This window comes from Carassius gibelio, chromosome B1 (genome assembly GCF_023724105.1).
Source record: "Carassius gibelio isolate Cgi1373 ecotype wild population from Czech Republic chromosome B1, carGib1.2-hapl.c, whole genome shotgun sequence".
NCBI classification, from domain to species: Eukaryota; Metazoa; Chordata; class Actinopteri; order Cypriniformes; family Cyprinidae; genus Carassius; species Carassius gibelio.
This window is the reverse complement of record NC_068396.1, coordinates 30,413,354-30,431,852: the sequence shown is the minus strand read 5'-3', so window position 1 is coordinate 30,431,852 and position 18,499 is coordinate 30,413,354. Positions and strand designations below refer to the sequence as shown.

General features: G+C 36.0%; 3 protein-coding genes across 4 annotated transcripts in view; 1 reads left to right on the top strand and 2 right to left on the bottom strand.

The window, feature by feature from the left end:
- Positions 1-10,604, bottom strand: part of best2 (bestrophin 2) — a 70,874-nt gene extending 60,270 nt beyond the window's left edge. Inside the window, exons 1-10 of one of the 2 annotated variants that reach the window (XM_052545975.1) lie at positions 10,393-10,604; positions 8,909-9,105; positions 8,737-8,831; positions 7,900-8,133; positions 6,283-6,437; positions 6,082-6,159; positions 5,857-6,009; positions 5,621-5,701; positions 5,349-5,503; positions 4,297-4,873 (exon numbers count right to left, since the gene is read on the bottom strand). In XM_052545975.1, the coding sequence (XP_052401935.1) occupies positions 4,297-4,873; positions 5,349-5,503; positions 5,621-5,701; positions 5,857-6,009; positions 6,082-6,159; positions 6,283-6,437; positions 7,900-8,133; positions 8,737-8,831; positions 8,909-9,060 (1,680 nt within the window). In that variant the 5' untranslated portion in view covers positions 9,061-9,105; positions 10,393-10,604. Of the gene's footprint in view, positions 1-3,560; positions 4,874-5,348; positions 5,504-5,620; positions 5,702-5,856; positions 6,010-6,081; positions 6,160-6,282; positions 6,438-7,899; positions 8,134-8,736; positions 8,832-8,908; positions 9,106-10,392 lie in introns of those variants that run through there. The other variant, XM_052545974.1, reaches the window with a different exon arrangement.
- On the top strand, positions 709-3,407 carry LOC127949046 (tetraspanin-1-like). Its single transcript, XM_052545976.1, has 7 exons — positions 709-855; positions 940-1,140; positions 1,236-1,310; positions 2,400-2,507; positions 2,584-2,718; positions 2,799-2,882; positions 3,096-3,407. The coding sequence occupies exons 1-7, from the start codon at positions 802-804 to the stop codon at positions 3,180-3,182; spliced, it is 744 nt and encodes a 247-aa protein (XP_052401936.1). The 5' UTR covers positions 709-801; the 3' UTR covers positions 3,183-3,407.
- Positions 10,605-12,705: 2,101 nt separating the features above from the next.
- Positions 12,706-18,352, bottom strand: get3 (guided entry of tail-anchored proteins factor 3, ATPase). The gene is made up of 7 exons (XM_052545972.1): positions 18,126-18,352; positions 17,211-17,358; positions 16,806-16,954; positions 15,736-15,886; positions 15,472-15,579; positions 15,191-15,388; positions 12,706-14,306 (listed from the first exon to the last, which is right to left on the bottom strand). Exons 1-7 carry the CDS (start codon positions 18,266-18,268, stop codon positions 14,178-14,180), a joined length of 1,026 nt encoding a protein of 341 aa, XP_052401932.1. The 5' UTR covers positions 18,269-18,352; the 3' UTR covers positions 12,706-14,177.
- Positions 18,353-18,499: the final 147 nt, after the last annotated feature.

Below are 18,499 nucleotides of genomic sequence, written 5' to 3'. Positions count from 1 at the left end.
GAATGGATAAAATTCAAACAATACTCAACCCTAGCCACATGTTGTGAAGTTCACTGATATCTGAACTTTTTTTGGACACTGATCAGTTCATGGAAAAATTCAAAAAGAGGTTCTTTGGTGCAATGTGCACACCCATGGCCATACTGAAAAATAACTTTGTAATTTTTAAATAAGTATTCAAATTCAATATAGCTGAGTGTTAAAAAAATAAAGATGATTATCTTCGTTCAGTTATTCCATTTCTAAGTAATTACAAAGATAATGCAAGTTAATCAGTATATATAGTTGCATTAGTGGCCAAAGGTATTGTGAGTAAAACATTGTGACAAATAAAACTTTTTACTTTTGATACTTAAGAACTTTTAAAAGTTTTTTGTTCTTTTGTTTTTTTTTTTTACTAGGTAAAAAATTGTCTTTACAACATTTACTTGTAGTGGAGTAGTATTTGACCAGTAGTGTCTATACTGTAACTCTAGTAATGAAGTTATATACTTTGTTCACCTCTGTGTCTGACCCACAATATTGATAAATATTTTAGAGGGATAATTCACTCAAAAATGAAAATTCTGTCATCATTTAAAAATATCACAAATCAAACAGTTGATGGTAGCTATTAAGTTACGTAGTATAAAAAATGTAAAAAACGAACATTTTTCAACTTTTTTGTAAAAAATTGTTTTGTTCATACAGGTTTGGAACAACTTGGTAAGTAATTGATGACAGAATAATCTTTAATTCAACATACAAAGTTTGTCTTGACATACATACGGGTTTTAACAGACAAACAACAACTACAACAACATGAAGGCGACAAGATGTTTAAAGCTGGTTTCCACCTTCTACAGCTTCCTCTTTGTAAGTAAATGTTATCTGGTAAATAATGAGTGAGTAGCCCACAAACAAATAAACGATGCACATTTTCTCTTTCACACACTGTAGTTGGGTGGGTGTGCGACTGCAGGATTCGGTATATGGTCACAAATAACCAAAAAACCACATGAAGTATTACAAACCGTCGATGGCACCAAGATGCTGACGATTGGGACCCCGATACTGATTGCTGTGGGCTGCATCTTCATTCTGATGGGTTTGATTGGCTTTTGTGGCACTTTGAAGAAAAAAAGCTGGATGCTCTTGGTCGTAAGTGTCAAATAACAAAATGTTTACATAAATAAGTATAAGCCAAATGTGCTGCCATGTCTTAATTTGTCTGTTCTTTTTAACTTTCATTTCAGTTCTTCGTCATTGTACTTATCATCTTCATCCTCCAGATCATCGCAGCAGTGTTTATCCTCCTCCCAAAATCTGTGGTAATCAAATTTTCATTGAAATCTGGAAAATTGTATTCAATGTGGAGAACTATTATATATATATATATAACATTTTAGTGAATTTGTTGGCCTTCTGAAAAATATGTTCATTTACTGTACATGTACTCAATACTTGATAGGGGCTCATTTTGTGTGAATTATTGCCTCAATTCAGTGTGGCATGGAGGTGATCAGTTTGTGAGGGTAATATGCCTAAATAAATTAACTGTGATTGAGGACATGGGCTCGCTCTCAAGTCTTGTTCCAGATACATGTTTAATAAACGTCTATGTATTTTTTTGTTTGAAAGTGAAAACGAAGTGACATTCAGCCAAATATGGTGACCCATACTCAGAATTTGTGCTCTGCATTTAACCCATCCAAATGCACACACACAGAGCAGTGAACACACACACACACACACACTGTGAACACACAACACACACCCAGAGCAGTGGGCAGCCATTTATGCTGCGGCGCCCGGGGAGCAGTTGGGGGTGCGATGCCTTGCTCAAGGGCAGTCATGGTATTGAGGGTGGAGAGAGAACTGTACATGCACTCCCCCCACCCACAATTCCTGGCGGCCCGGGACTCGAACTCACAACCATTCGATTGGGAGTCCGACTCTCTAACCATTAGGCCACGACTTCCCCTTGTTTTTTTGTATGTTTTCCACTTAATTTATTTAGGAAGTGAATAAAGTGGTAGGTAGCAAATTAGGGACATCGATATCATTATATTATTTCCATAACTCAAGATTTGCTAAGGTAATACATTTGATTTGATAAGGTAATAAAACACTTAAAAAATAGAGAGTAATAATAAAAAATGTATTCAGTCCGTCTGATGTGCTTCATGTAGCATATATTTTTGTTTGTTTGTTTAAGGTTAGTTTGGCCATTAACAGAGAAATATATATATATATATATATATATATATATATATATATATATATATATATATATATATATATATATATATATACTTTGACTCTTTTTGATCAAACTAGAGGACAAACATTAAAATGTTTTCCATTATGAACCAGAAATGTACCCTTGGCCAACCTACCTTCTTTTTTCTGGTCAACAGAAGGAAAATGCATTGAGCAGCTTAGAGGTCAAATTCGTTGAAAGTCTTGAGAAGAAATATGGCCAAGACCAATCATTCACTGACACATGGGATAATACTATGACCAAGGTAAGACTAGCCCGCATGTATGTCAGCTGAGTTTGAACTTATAAATATTACAGTTTTCATTTTTTATTAATTTTAGCTGAAATGCTGTGGATACAAAGGCTATGATGACTTCACAAGTTCAGCTTTTGTGAAGAAGAACTCAAACTATCCCAAACAATGCTGCAGTAATGATCCAAATTCAACATGTGGAAAAGACAAAGCTAAGGGAGAGGTACTGTCTCATTGTGCCAAAAATACAGTAAAAAGATGATAAAAGCATATTTTCATGAACATATTTAATTTCTGTTTTAGAACATGAGGGGCTGCATTCATGTGCTGTTTGACGAAAATATACCCATATCTGGAGCTTTGTCATTTCTGATCGCCATTATAGAGGTAATAATAATATGTGACCCTTGAAATACCCAAACTTTTAACAATTAGAAAGAAATGTATTTTTTTCTTGTATAGTTTTGTAATCCATATTGGGAATGATGGATCTCATGGTGTTTTGAGAGAGCCTTATTTCCCTGAAGGCATCATATTCAAAATAATAATCACTTCATGACGATGTGTATTCATAATTCAGTTTCAACCCTTTTTTTCCAGATTGTTGCCTTAATTGTTTCACTGAAAGTCTACCAATGCTTGAGACGCTTGCCTGATCTCCCAGACCCTTGTGAAAATAATCTGTGATAAACGACTATTGATTTCTCTTTTTCTGTATCTGTCAAAGTTCTTTGTGCTTTATTATTGCATTTGACAAAATATTCAGAATGTTTCTATGAACAGTGATGTGTGAAGACAAAGAAAGTAAAATTATTATTAAAATATATAATTTCCTAGTATCTATAGAAGTTTAACACTTTCATGTTTCAGTGTCTAACAAAAAATATATAAAAATGTGCATAGTGGCTCCTAATTTCATTCAATAAAACTCATGCTTCTTTTTTAATAACTTGACCTAGCAGAAGAATATAATGATTTAATAACAATGGTTTATAACCTTGATAATGAGGTCATGAAACATTTCTGTAAGTGAATCCTGTTGTGGAATAATTGAAAGCTGGAAAACTGAATTAAAACTTTTATTACATTTTATTAATCTGAGTTCTTTCTATTCCTACTGTACGACTACAAACTGCAGACTTCATTCAGTTGTAAACTACGTAATATGTTTATTAATATGTTGTTTCTTTTTCATATTGCACTTATGGATCAAAAAGCACCAGAAGCCTTACAATGCTGCTATACTGCCCACATGAGGATCATTTCCATCATTACAGTTTCGATCACTATCAAACCTAATAATCATCATATTTATAAAAGTAGTGCCTGTGTCATATTTATTATTTACATGATTGTTTTTTGTCACATGTTGTTATTTTAACTAGACATGCACTTCATTTATTTTCAAGAAACTAGAAAAACTAGATTAATTTCAGTGATGATTATCATTGTTCTGTCACATGATCACTTTAAGTCTAAAAATAGAGTTTAAAAGGTCAATAATCTTCAGGCAAGAGCATCCACACTTTTTGATTGAATGTATTAATATAAAAGAATATAAACACGATCATGTTTCTCAACGTTGGTGTATTTGGTCACTGTTTGACCTTACTTCCTGACCCTGTGACCTCTGACCCTAAACCAACACACTGACATTGAGTTTGACCATTAGACGGCAGCAATTGTGAGTCTGCCAGCATCTGCTTTCTTTCTGTGGGAATTGGAGACTTCAAGCGATGGGAGTCAGTAAAGACACTGCTTCTGCTTTGCTGTTGGTCGGTTGTGGTCTTGGGGTCATGACCTTTACTGGGTCACTGATTGGCTGAAAAGAGAAGAAGTCGGGCACAGAGCGGTTGGTTGCATTTGAGGCACAGAAATGAGACTTGACTCGTCCCAGAGCGAGAGGACTCCTCCTCCCTGCAGATGTCTGTGCTGTGGGTGGTGGGATCTTTGGCATTTCCATCATCTTCTCATCCTTCTCTTCATCTCTTCCATCTCTCTCACCTTGTGTGTGGAACTCCACACCGGACAGCGGAGGACAGGTGTTGATGAGTCCTCCACAGCTGCAGATGGTGCTCTGGGTGGTGTCCAGCCCGAGTCCAGATGGCATGGATCCGGCCGTTCCCGTGCTCCTCCCCATGCTCTTCTCTTCCTCATCCTCTGCGTCAGCAAAGGATGGTTGTGGGCTGACGGAGCGTGTTAAACGCTGCAGCTGGGCGGAGGTGCGCCGTAAGGCTCCACCCATGAAGCCTGTGGGAGAGGGGGCGGAGCCCAGGAGCCGGTTAAAGAGGGCAAGGTTGTGATTCCGTGTCACAGATTCTTCCAGGTTTTCAGCAATCTCCTTCAGAGGCTGGAAATGCATGTCCTCTTTGGGAATTCTAGTGATTTAAAATGCCCCCCACCCCCCCAAAAAAAATAAGTTATCTATTTTTACTTCAGCAATCATTTCAGAACATAACATTATAATATTGTTCAAAGAAATACACTACAGATGTTTCTAAAAGAAGTCTTTCACCAAGGCTGCATATATATATATATATATATATATATATATATATATATATATATATATATATATATAAACAGTAATATTCAGTAATATGTAATTCAATAATTCAGTAATATTTAGTAACATGTGCTGTGGAATATATATATATATATATATATATATATATGTATGTATTTGATCTAATAAATGCAGTCTTAGTGAGCAGAAGAGAATTCTTTGAAAGACATAAAAAATATTACTGGTCAAAAACTTTGGATTGGTAGTGTGTGTGTGTGTGTGTGTGTATACATAAAGTTGAGATGAAATGTCTGGTCTGAAAAGATTTGTGTTTGGTGAGCACTGACGCCATGTCGAAGGTGGAGCCTTGGAAAGAGGGTTTGCGCAGCACAAAGAGCGTAGCGGCTGTGTACGGCGGACGAGGATTCGAATCATTCCAGTAACGATCTCTCTCCATCTTGGGCAAATCTCCATACATCTCATCCACAGCCATCATAGACACCTTTCAAACACACAAGCATAGGGAAAGACTCAGTGTGAATGAACAAACCAAGGTGTGTTTCTTGACAATGACAGAAAATTATAATTAATTTGATATACTGTAAATAGTAAATAGAACCTGGAAGTTTCTATCAATCAACCAGTTGGTCTCAAAGTCGTCATCATCCTCACCAAATGGATTTATTAGCTGCTCTGCCACCTGACAAATAATTACACAATGACACAAACACATATTATTGATGACTCACATTGCAAAAATTAGTCAGGGAATGATATGTTATTGGACAGGATCATATATGAAGAGGGAGAAGCATCTAATTGATATTTAAATCAAAAGTATTCCTGATTGCTGACCTTCAACCAGCCAGCATAGAAAAAGAATTGCAGAAGAGTAAAGATGGGGACGTAAAGGTCAAGGTCGTGACCCGGATAACCCTGACTCGGGTCCAGAAACTGACGACCAATCAGACACACCAGGAAGAAACTGTACACGGCCAAAGTCACAACCTGAGATTAACAAGAACATCATGTTCATATTCACCATAAAACACAGTCTCTTGTCTTAAGCATGTATCTGACCTGTGTGTAGACCAGCGGTATGCTGATCATGTCATAGTGAAAAAGCATGCTGCACTTCCCTCTGAAATCATTCAGCTCCTAGAAAAACAACACAGAAGACAGAACATTTTTACACTAGAAATTAGAACTAGTGTTCATTTACTCTAATAAATAATAAATACTGCCATGTTAAACTTCTAAAGGCCTTTTGAGTGTAGTTACCTCCAAAAGAAGTTTGTAAGTATTGTCATCTTTGATTCTGCCCTCACAGCGGGCGACTGCGGCCAGGTTCGTGAACCACACACATGGGATCCAGTACTTATTATAGGGAGAGTGTAAACTCTCAAACTTCTTACGCTCTTCTCTTGTCATAAAACCTAGAAAGAGGAAGACTTTCCTCAGTGTCTTATATGAAAGCCAAAAAAGTAATTGAGACTTTTCAGCATACAATTCTGATTTTATTTCTTGCATTTTGCACTTTATTCCTTGCATTATCGTACTTCAAAGCGATTATGTTACTGACCATTTCCTTGTATCGTGCATGCTGCGTATTACTGATATTAACTATATGGCTCCACGTTATTGTCCAGGAAGAACTATTGTTCCAGCCACCAAAGACAGATTAGAAATAACTTGCCTGATTTATCTCAACCTCTCTGTGTAACCATAAATACACATGAACGAGACGAAATGACTAGCACCAGGGCACTATCTTCTCTAATACATTGAAAGCTGTGCCCCCATCAAACTGAAAAAGGTTAGAGAAAAATGTAACACTAATACCTATTCTCGCAAGAAAGAAACTCGTAGTCTTGATTGCAAATGGAGAAAAACTAACTTGGAAATTTGTCCAGCTATAGACAGGCCCTAAAAACTGCTAGGGCAGAGCATATCCACAAACTCATAGAAAATAACCAAAACAATCCAAGGTTTTTATTTAGCACAGTGGCTAGATTAGCAAATAATCAGACACTATCCACTCTAATATTTCCTCACAGTTTAATAGTAATGAATTTTATCAATTTCTTCACTGATAAAATAGATAACATCAGAAATACAATAACAATTGTACAGTGTTCTACAGCGTTTAATACTTCAGTTTCATCCATCACACCCAAAAAAAAAAAAACTGCAGTGCTTTACAAATATAGGACTGCATCTAAACCAACAACATGTTTATTAGATCCTGTACCCTCTAAAATACTGAAAGAGTTGTTACCTGTAGATGAAGAACCGCTTCTTAATATTATTAACTCGTCGTTATCTTTGTCACATCCAAAACCATTCAAGCTGGTAGTTATTAAGCCTCTTATTAAGAAACCACAACTAGATCCTAGTGTACTGGCAAATTATAGAACAAATGGTGTCTGCTCAATTGTGCTCCTTCCTGCAAAAAAGCCCTTTCTAAAGTTACAAATGACTTGCTTCTTGCGTCTGCCCAAGGCTACATATTGCTAGTTTTACTTGATCTTAGTGCTGTGTTCTACACCATAGATCATGATATACTCATAGATCGATTACAAAACTATACAGGTATTCAAGGCCAGGCTTTAAGATGGTTTAGATCCTACCGCTCCGATTGCTACCACTATGTTTATTTTAACGGGGAGTCATCTCAATTATCAACAGTAAAGGATGGCGTGCCACAAGGATCTGTCCTAGGTCCTCTGCTATTTTCAATATACATGTTGCCCCTTGGTAAAATTATTTATAATAAAATTATATAATATAAATTATTTAATCTGTAAAAATGTAAAACTAAATTTTTTTGTTATGCACATCTAGTTGCTATGGTGTTGCTAGGCTGTTACAGTTACTAGTGTGTCTCTAGAGTGTCACCTGCTTCAACGACGTGATCCATGGTGGGGAATCTCTTGAAGACGGCCATGCTGACGGAGCGCAGGATCAGGAGTGCGGACAGACTGGCGTAGCGCATCAGTGTGCGGCGCAGCAGCCTGCCTTGCTCGTCCCCACCCTGAAGACCCCCCGAGAGCGTGCACATGATCCTGTCTGGCAGCGGGATGGAGGTGTACTGATTCCACCAGCGGTTCACTATTAATGTCACGTAAAACCCTGCAGTAACATAAAAACAAAATCAAGTTGTCTTGGGAATATATGTATATACTTATTTTTCTGAAAAATAAATTGACATCATCCTCCCAGACATTACATAATTTTTGGCGGGAAAATAACATCAACAAACAGCAATGATGAATCCTGTGTTGTTTTGCTGTATAAGCTAGTTTTTCTTAAAATACCATTATATACACAACTTCTCAAAAGTTTTTTTTTTTTGATGCATTAAATTGATTAAATGTGAAAGTAAAGGCTTATAAATTATTACGAAACTTTTTATTTTAAATAAAAGTTGTTCTTTTGAACTTTCTCTTCATCAAAGAATTCTGAAAAAAACAACAACATCATGGTTTAACACTGAAGACTAGTTGCTGAAAATTCAGCTTTGCATCTTAAGAATAAATCATATTTTATAACATTCATAAATAAGTTACTTTAAAATGTAATGATATTTCACAATATTAAAATTTTTACTGTATTTTTGTTCAAAAGTAGAAGAACTAAAGATGTTAGCGTAAATGAGGGATATTTATTCATCTGATGACATTGAAACGTTGAGCATAACTGAGTTTAGTGGTTATACTGTGGATGTGCATATACCTAATACGAAGGACATTGGGATGAGACTGGCGTAGTTGTTGCAGTAAATAGAAAGCTTTTCAAAGTATCTCTTCTGATCGTCTGCAAGGAAGAATCTGGTGAAGAAAATGACAAAAGTAAAGTATAACTCACAATCAAAGCATCAGATGAGGACATTATGACAGCCACGCACCTGTATGAGATGCTGATTGCTGTGTACATGGCGAAGAAAGCCAGGAACTCTTTGTACAGGACCTTATAGATGCTTCCCTTCCAGGCCAGCAGCAGTTTGGAGAAGCCGCAGAAGCGCGCATTGGCCACTCTGGCGGTGTAAGTGACGGTCATCACGCACCACTGACACCCCGCACAAACTCAACGTGTCACTGCTTCCTGACGAAAACAAGGAGCAAAGACCAGATCAGGAACACAACACATGAGATATGAGTTATTTATACATTTGTTAAAATAAATTACAAAACCAAAGAAAGCAAGGGAAAAACATGTTTTAATAATAAAAAATAATATGCTGAACAGATGAGTGGTTCGGTCTCATTGATATTTGAATATATAAATAAAAGTTTGTAATTTGAGTGATTTTATTATTATTATTATTATTTTACAAAACTGGTATTATCCTAATAATCTGTCAATACATGATAATCATACCATTTTTTTATTCTTAGTTCTTATTCTTTATTCTATTATTCTCTTTTTCTTCAAATACAAACTATTAAAAATTTACAAAAGTGAATCAACTTTAATTATCAAATTACTTAAAGATAAAAAAATATTCCATTGTCATTCAGAGTCACATATATTTATGAAAAAAAAGAAACAACATACTTATTCTGATATGAAAACATTAATATATATATATTTAAGAGAATAAGTGATCACACACTAAATTTTATTATATTTTAATTGATCGAAAACCTCTTGCTGACAAATGGATAAAACCTGGTTTAAAAGGGTGTTGGAAAAGATTTGTAAAGATTTAAAATTTATTTGTATTAAATATTCAATACATTTATATTAATTATAGTCTTTTAATGCAGCCTAACAATTATTGATCTAAATTGGCCTGACAAGATTTTTGGTATAAAATTTTAATTGTGTAAATCATGTCAAAATATATGATACTCATACTTATTTGCTCATAAAAAAAATAAATTCTTAAAAAAGGACACATTCTAATTAATGGAAAAAGTCAATTTAAAGCTGTATTATATATTAGAGTTCTTTTTAAATATCCCATTATATTGTTAAATAAATATTATAAATACATAACTATAGTCTCATGTTTGGGATGTCTTCTCGAGTATTATTATGTATTTGGCTGAGGATGGCATAAAACTATGTTTAGTGCATATGTGAAGATATCCTGCTGTGGATCTCATGGGACAAGCGCTTCGTCATCTAAAATACAGAAGTAGGTAAATGTGGGCATATACGCTTACTTCCAGGAAAATATGCTGAGCTGCCACAGGTGTTTATTTTTCCACGGGATTTCAAACGCGCTCTCAACAATTATGCACAAGAATAATATTTTGCCATAAACTCATATTCAATTACCAGTATACATTGTCACAAAATTGTTCCTTTAATATTGTATTTACGATGAATAAAGTTTATTTATTCAAGACACTTTACGTAAACATAATTATTAAGCGTTCTTACCTTTTCTCCTCAGCCTCAGAGGAATGAAATCTTTCACAGGATGTTCCCGAGGAGCTGCATGTCATGTGTGCAGACAGACTGTCGTTCACGACGTCCTGCCAGGAGCTCGAGGGTCAAACGCACCTCCTTCATGAGGAGGTGGGACTTTGAGAAAGGACATCATCTCTGCATCCTCCCAGATGCATTATATTAGAAGCAAATGCCACCATACAAACACATGATCTCTTCTCTGCAAAACCTCAGCTTACAAAAATGTAACTGTATGTGTGAATGTGCAGAGGAGGCGGGACACACTGTCACAGGGCTTCCACTTTGTAACAATGATGCTCAACTGCACAAATGTTTTTTTAGATAGTGTTGAAAAATATTTACTCTTCAATTATGTCCTTGACATTTTAAAATATTAGTATTATATTATTATTTGCATCCCTTGGGTAACAAGTCCAAGGTTATGTAGCCTATAAATTAAAGGGTAATTTTCCATGTCAAAAGTTGCCTCATATAAAAAAAATTTATGATATTATTTTTGTAGTCAATTTATTACAACAGACCAATGTTTGAAATTTGACATCTTTTCAGTGTTTGCTGCTTTATTAATTGTTATAGTTAATTAAAAAGCCTCTAAACTGTCTAAATATAGATATGTTGAGGAATATAACTTTTAACTTTGACTTTTTATTATTATGTGTAATGTTATAAATAAAGTGTTCTTGTGAACTATGTCCTTGAAATGAAACGTTGATTATTATTTATTATTTTTCATTCAGTTAATGAAATGAATTGATTTGATGTGGTAAATGTGCGCTGCATTGCTCCAGCGGTGCTCATTAGTGCAGACTCCTGCTGCGCCTCACAGACCTGACGGATGGAGAGCGACAGGCAGGGATTTCACACTGACCCAGCCAAACCACACACTGCAAAGAAGTTAAACCAGAATGCATTGTGGAATATACATTCATCCTGCCATAATGCAGGTCATTGACGCTTCTGAATTTATGGAAGACATTGGAAGGTAACATCACAAACAGGAACAGAAACTCAGTCTGTTCTCTCTTGTAATCTTATGAATACCTGTGACATAAAGGCATTGTTCCGGCTCTATGGGGGTCTAGTTTGTCCTGGTTAGGGTCACGGATGAAAGGTGGCCTCTCAATCTCTGCAAAATACAGAAAACGTGTCAATGCGTGCCTCTGGACTGAACTCTTCAGGGCTCAGAGGCAAACCCTTCACTCCAGAATGAAATCCTGACTTACTGGAAAACATCATCCTGATTAAACTATTGAAATGTGGTTCCAAAATGATTTTGTAGTGATGCAATAGAACCATTTTGGGTTCTCCAAAGAAGCATTCAGGGAACAGTTCTTAAAAGAACTGTTGTTGTTGTTGTAACTTTAAGGAACATTTTGTGAAGGTTCCATAAATATTAAAAGTTCTTTATGAAACAATCAATAAAAAAAAACTTTTATTTCTAGGAGTGTGAATGAAATGAAATGCATATTATTATTTCTATTTGACATTGGAGAAAAAAACTTTTACATTCAAACTTTTTCACAACATTCTTATTTTTGAGATTTCCATTTAGTGCACTAGTGTATGAACCATTTTTAATTTTCAGTACTCTGAAAATGTAATTAATTTTGGTTTCCAATAGCATGAATTTTCCCCTTTAGGTGAAATGTTCCTTTAAAAGACTAACAAAAGTTTGGGGTCAGGAAGATTTTTAGTTACAAAGAAATTAACACTTATTCAGCAAGAGTTCATTAAACTAATCAAAGGTGACACAGATATTTAAAAACGATTCTATTTCAAATAAATGCGATTTCCATTAAATGTTTCCACATAAATATGAAGCAACTGCTCTCAAAATTCATTTATTTTTCAAGTGCCGCAAATCAGCATATGAGAATGATTTCTGAAGGATTATATTGAAAAATATATGAAAAAAGATTAATTTTAAATTATAACATTTTTCACTCAGTTTTATTGCATTAAATCTGGGGTCACAAGTGATCACGGTTTTAAATAAATGCAGCCTTGCTGAACAAAGAACTTCTTAAAAAACATTTTAAAATCTTATCCACGCAAATTCCCATACAGTACAAGCAATCCCCTCATAACCTCTAACATCCTTAACTCATGGTTCTGCAGTACTTTTTTGTTGTTGAATGATGTTTTTCAGTGTTCCTCTGCTGCAGTGTTTGAGCCTTTAACTGTTCTGCATTTTGCATGCAAGAGGTTTAGATGCAACGTAAAATGTTTTGACCTTGGTAGAAAAAAGTTTTGCATTCACATAAATAACTGAACAGAAACACCTTCTGCAGTAGATGGAGGATAGTGTTTTATTTGCTTTGAAACTTGGTGTGCTTCTAGAAAAAGAAGCCAACTCTGCAAAGGCAGTAACAAGTTATAGGAGAACAAAGAAACTGGCAAAACCGACTAATGACTGATTAAAGATGCAAATCTTTCGGTCGGGCTTGTGAGTTCTTGTACCTGGTTTTCATGAACTAAGGAGCCCACTGCAAATCACAGGATGATAAAAGCAGGAAAACACACTTAACCAGCGTGGTATGGTATTGTCTAATAGTCATCTCTGTAGACAGACAGGTTGCAGTAGATTTAAACCAGCTCCTGATCCTGTGTGTGTTCCTGTGTTTTGATACATGCAGACATTACTGCCAAATGATAAGAAGAACAGAAGTGAGAGGAAGAACAACGCATCTACATATGCTTCACAACCCAGAACCGGAAACAGACATGTCTCAAATAAATGTTAAAGACTACTGTATGTGAACGGAAATGATCTTAAGTCTAAATATATGCTTCACTTTTACTGCAAAAATTAAATTAGATCAACTGAATCACAATGTTTGTACACAGTAATTACAGTTTGGTTCACTGCAAATATTAGTTGATTACCTCTACGTTTAAAGGCATAGTTCACCCAAAAATAAAAATGTAGTCATTATTTACTCACCCTTGTTTTTACAAGCATGTACACAGTTTGTAGTTTTTGCATGAAACACAACGAGAGAATTTTTAACTGCATTAAAAGTCTAGGGTTTGGGACAACATGAAAGAGTGAGTAAAAAATAAATGGTAAAATTATATTTTTTGGGCGTGAACTATCCCTTTAACTCACTAAATATGCATCATCCACCATGTTGGACCCTCTCTTTGAACATCAATACTGACCAGGGCTGCCTTTCCCAAATACATCGTAAGCCTAAGTTGACCGTAGCTCCACTGATGGCAATGGGTCGATGATGTACTTAGGTTTACGATGCTTTTGGGAAATGCAGCCCACATCAGGAACCAAAATAAAGACTATTAACATTGACCGGAATCTAAAACAAAAGTTTACGGTATCATTCACTGATCCTAAATCAGATGTAACGGGGAAAACTGAGCTAGTGACAGACATTTACACTGATAATACTCCTGTTCAAGCACTGAATCAGAGTCCAGATCTACATTCCTGTGGTGATCTCAATATGAATCTCTTTTCTCAAACACGCATCAGGAATGAGTGTTTCTTAAGCTTAAATACATCATCAAAAAGCAACGTAAACCATCAAGACTTTGTTTCTAAACAGGGCCTTTAACTCTCAGCCGACATTCATAACGGGTCACTGGAGCAATATGGCAATATGATCGGAAAACCAGAGAGAGAGAGAGAGAAAGAGAGAGGGGAAAATAAAGGTGAGGAGATGCCAACACCAGAGGGATGTGTGTATCAGGGACGAGGGATGCGATGGGTAGTGTTTGATCCGTGGAAATCATTTCAGTCACTTCTTGGGCGGACTGTAGGGATCCAGCAGCTGCTTGGAGAAAGTATTGACCTTGTCCGCTCCTCGAACCTCGTGAGGCAACAGAGGCAACTTCACTATGTGGAAATCTTCATATAAATCCTCCATCTGAGAGAGAGAGAGAGAGAGAGAGGAAAGAAAGACAAGGAAGAGAAAAGACAAGAAAATGAAAGAGATAAAATAAGGAAAAGAAACATTGAAAGGATTAAGAATTAAGAAAAAACAATGAGGTAAAATACATGGGAAAGGAAAGGAAAACAAGAGGAAGGAAAAAGAAAGAAAGAAATGTACAGAGAGAAAGTAAACAGGAGGAAGAAAAAAGGAACAGACAGGGAAAAAGGAAATGGGGAAAATAATTGGGGAAGGTAAAGAAAGAGGATTAAGAAAAAAGTAAAAGTAGAAAGGAAAGAAGTGTAAAGAAACATAAAAAGTAGCGAGAACAGATACAAGTAGAAATTTAGAAAGGTAGAAAAAGGAAAGGAAAAGGAAAAAAAAGGAAAGTTTAAAGGAAAAAGAAAGAGGAAAAAGAAAAGATGAAAGGAAAAGGAAGGAGCAGGAAAAACAAAGAAAAAGTATAAACCACAAAAAAGGAAAAAGGAAGTAAAGGAAGAAATAGAACAGAAAGGAAAGAGAAAGAGGTTGCAGAAATTATATTAGTTTTTAAACTACTTCCTGAAGGTACAATAAAATGTAGCTAAAGTAAATGATGCATTGGTTCGATCTGAATGGCTTTATTTTCAGCCTTTATTATGACAGGACAGTGTAAACAGACAGGAGCGGGAAAGGTCCTGGAGCTGGGATTCAAACGCGGGACGCCCGTAGCACAACGGCGCGTGATGTCAGAACGACAAATAATGATTTAATATAAAGATACTGAGACCAAAGCGCCACAGTGAAGAGGCTCCACTCCTTCTACTAAGACTAGAAGTCTTGTCACAGGTTTCCATACCATATAAATGCAAAGTCAAACACACACACACACACACACACACCTGGTCCAGATACTTGGACTGAATCTTGTGTCGGGCTTCACACATCTTGCAGGGCCGCTCGCTGTCAGGGAACACCAGCTGGTTGACGATAATGTTGTGTGTGTCGATGCGACACTTGGCCAGCTCCTGAATCAAACGCTCCGTCTCATACAGAGACAGGAACTCTGCGATGCACACGCAGATAAACGTCGTCTGCTCCTGTGTGCCAAACAGATATCAACATTCAGGAATCAACATTTTTGATCAGGCTTTAACAGGGACTACTGAGGCATGACACTCACCGGGTCTTTAAACTGCTCGCTGACTGAGCGGATGACGGGGAGCGTCTCTTCCAGTTTAGACGCCAGCTGATCTGCGTTCATGTCTCCAAGACCCAACATGTTACACATCTGCACAAGTTTGACAGGAAGTCATATTGCTTTGTCTTTTTTTATAAACATTCACACTTTTGTCTATGAACATTTCTCTACCATACACTTGTATATTCCACTGTTCTCCAGTGCTATATCACAAACTCAGCAATTCCCAGAATGCCGTGCGGATACCTGTGAGATGAAGGGGCTGATCTGGTTCTTGATCTGCATGAGGCGGCCCAGTCCTCTCTCCACAATGGTGGGGAAGTTGAGCAGACGCAGAGTGTGTCCGGTAGGAGCCGTGTCAAACACCACCACCGAAAAATTCATGCCTTTCACTAACCTACACAAGGGGAAAAAAAAGAGAATGGGACAAAATATATATATATTTTTTATTACTAATAAATTCAAATAATACAATTAATAGATTTTATCTAAAATGTATATTACTTGTATAAGAAAATTAAATAAATATATATGTTTTTTTTACTCTAGCAATCAAAATTTTTAAATAATTATAAATTGTAATATTTTGAAAAGAAGTCTCTTATTCTCACCAAGGCTTTGATACCACAGCAATAAGTTACATTTTAAAACCGATTCAAGTAGAAATCAGTTATATTAAAAAATAATAATAATCATCTCACAATATTACGTCTTTTAAAACATAAAAATTATACTTAATTATTATTATAAATACTTTAATATTTGAGAAAGAGATCAAAATAAATAAAAAAATCGGCATATTCGAATGATTTCTGAAGGCCCGAAATAACTGTATAAATGTATTTCTAAAATGTATTAATTTCTATAATAATAATATTAACAAATAATAAAGTAATGAATATATACACCACACATAATACATATTTAAAATATATTTTTTAATAAACAATAAAAAAACCCATTAAAACAGCTATTGGATGTGGGTGTAAACAGTGACTGTTGGTGGTTTGTCATCTAAAAGGCCAAGATAAAACACAGTTTTATTTACTATTTTTTTATTACTGAATTATGTAATTCATCGCACACTTTTATCTTTGTCTTTTGGAGGCTTTGAAGGAAAGTTTGTAATGCTGTGATTCATTTTGGAGCCCTTCTGTTTCATTCTTGACTTACAACTGTTTATTGAAGAAGTGTTTGAAATGCTAATAAATGCTGAAACCACATCTGGTCTGAACTGAGCAGTTTAAAAAGAGCTATTGCATTATGAGATTATTATAGTGCAACAAGAGATGCTGTGTGTCGTCGATGAGCCTGACCTCATGACCTCTGCGTAGCTCATGGCCTCATCGATGCCAGGAAAAGCGCTCATGGCTTCCTGCATCATCTTCTTCCCCATACTGAGCATGTTGTCCTCCTCGAAGAACTCATCGGGGAGCTCCGCCACACCCAGACTGGGGTCGATCTCCTACAGAGAGACACAATGATGGAGAACAGAGTCTTACCTCATGCACATCATCACCTAAACATGATTATAATGAGCTAAAATAAACACGGGTATATTGAACTATATCTCAAGGAATAATTTAATAGAACTGCTTTTAAGTGGCAACTCTTTCACAAGGTTGTGCATATGGACTGAGAAAGTCAAGTCTATGGCACTGTTTTTAGTGTACACACATCATTTAGAGCAAACAGTGTGTGCCACTGAGAACGTAACGTACCATGGCAAACAGGTTGTCGTAGCCCTTGACTTTGGTGGGCACTTTGGAGAACTTCTGGTCGAAGGCGTCTGAGATGTTGTGTGCTGGATCTGTGGAGATGATGAGGACACTCTCTCGCACCGCTGCTAACTGAACCGCCAGACTGCAGCTGCAACACAGCAAGCCAAAGAAACTTACTCTAGATACAAGAACTCACAACCAGGGAAGAAATCAGCATTATATTAGGATGGAGAAAACTTTGAATATCGGATGGTCTCTAAGTGTTACCAAACTAATTTGGTTGTATTATTATAATGATAATAAAGTTTCTTATCTAAGTTTTTTTTTTTTCATATAATAGAGTATGCATTCTTTATAAAGCGAACTAAATATGACAGAAAAAGTCAATCAGTTCATGTGAGAAACATCTTAAGTGCAAGAAAACACTTTTTGTGAATTCTTTTGTGTTTATAAACACCTGTTGCAGTAAAAATCACATTGTTATTATTGAATAACTAAATGGCTGTATCATAGATGGCAGAGATTTTATGATAAATATGAGCTGCTTAGATGACTAATATCACCTGCTTTCATTTACATGCCTGTCTTTCTGTAATATTTTATAAAATAAATTAATTGTTATTATTCTTATAGAAAATTATTTGAAAAACTACCTACATTTAAGTATTTCCTGAAATATCATAAATGACCATCTCGACTTATACAAGGTTTTATATTTAGAGAATTGTTTTGTCATTTGCTCGTTTTTATGCATACATTTTAAGAGACACACTGATGCGTTTCAAGTGTTTTTCAACCGTAATGTAATATAGTAATATAGAAAACATGTTTGAATGTCTAATCTATGTTGTTGCTAAAGCAGCACTGACAGCTAACAGCCTCTCAGCTGTAAAACCCCGGCGTTTATTCACTCACCTGCATGTTGTCTTGCCCACGCCACCTTTACCACCCACAAATATCCATTTGAGTGATTTCTGCTCAATAATATTCTTTAATGTCGGCTCTAAAGGCTCTACATCAGGCGCATCCTCAAACTCGTCTTCCGCTGAAGCTGCCATCTTGCCCTCAAGTCAGTTAGAATACACCAAAGCGGCAGCTGCACACTCCGCCATGTTGGCTCCGCAACAGCAGAAACACCGCGTTAGAATGAACAGAGCTTAGATCCAAAATGGCCCACCTAGGGTATCCAGTTGCGACCGGAAGTGTGTTGATTACACTGATGACTCAGCCGGACTCTACCAACTGCTTTCATTCATTGCACAAGAATATTCCAGAAGTGATTATTTAGG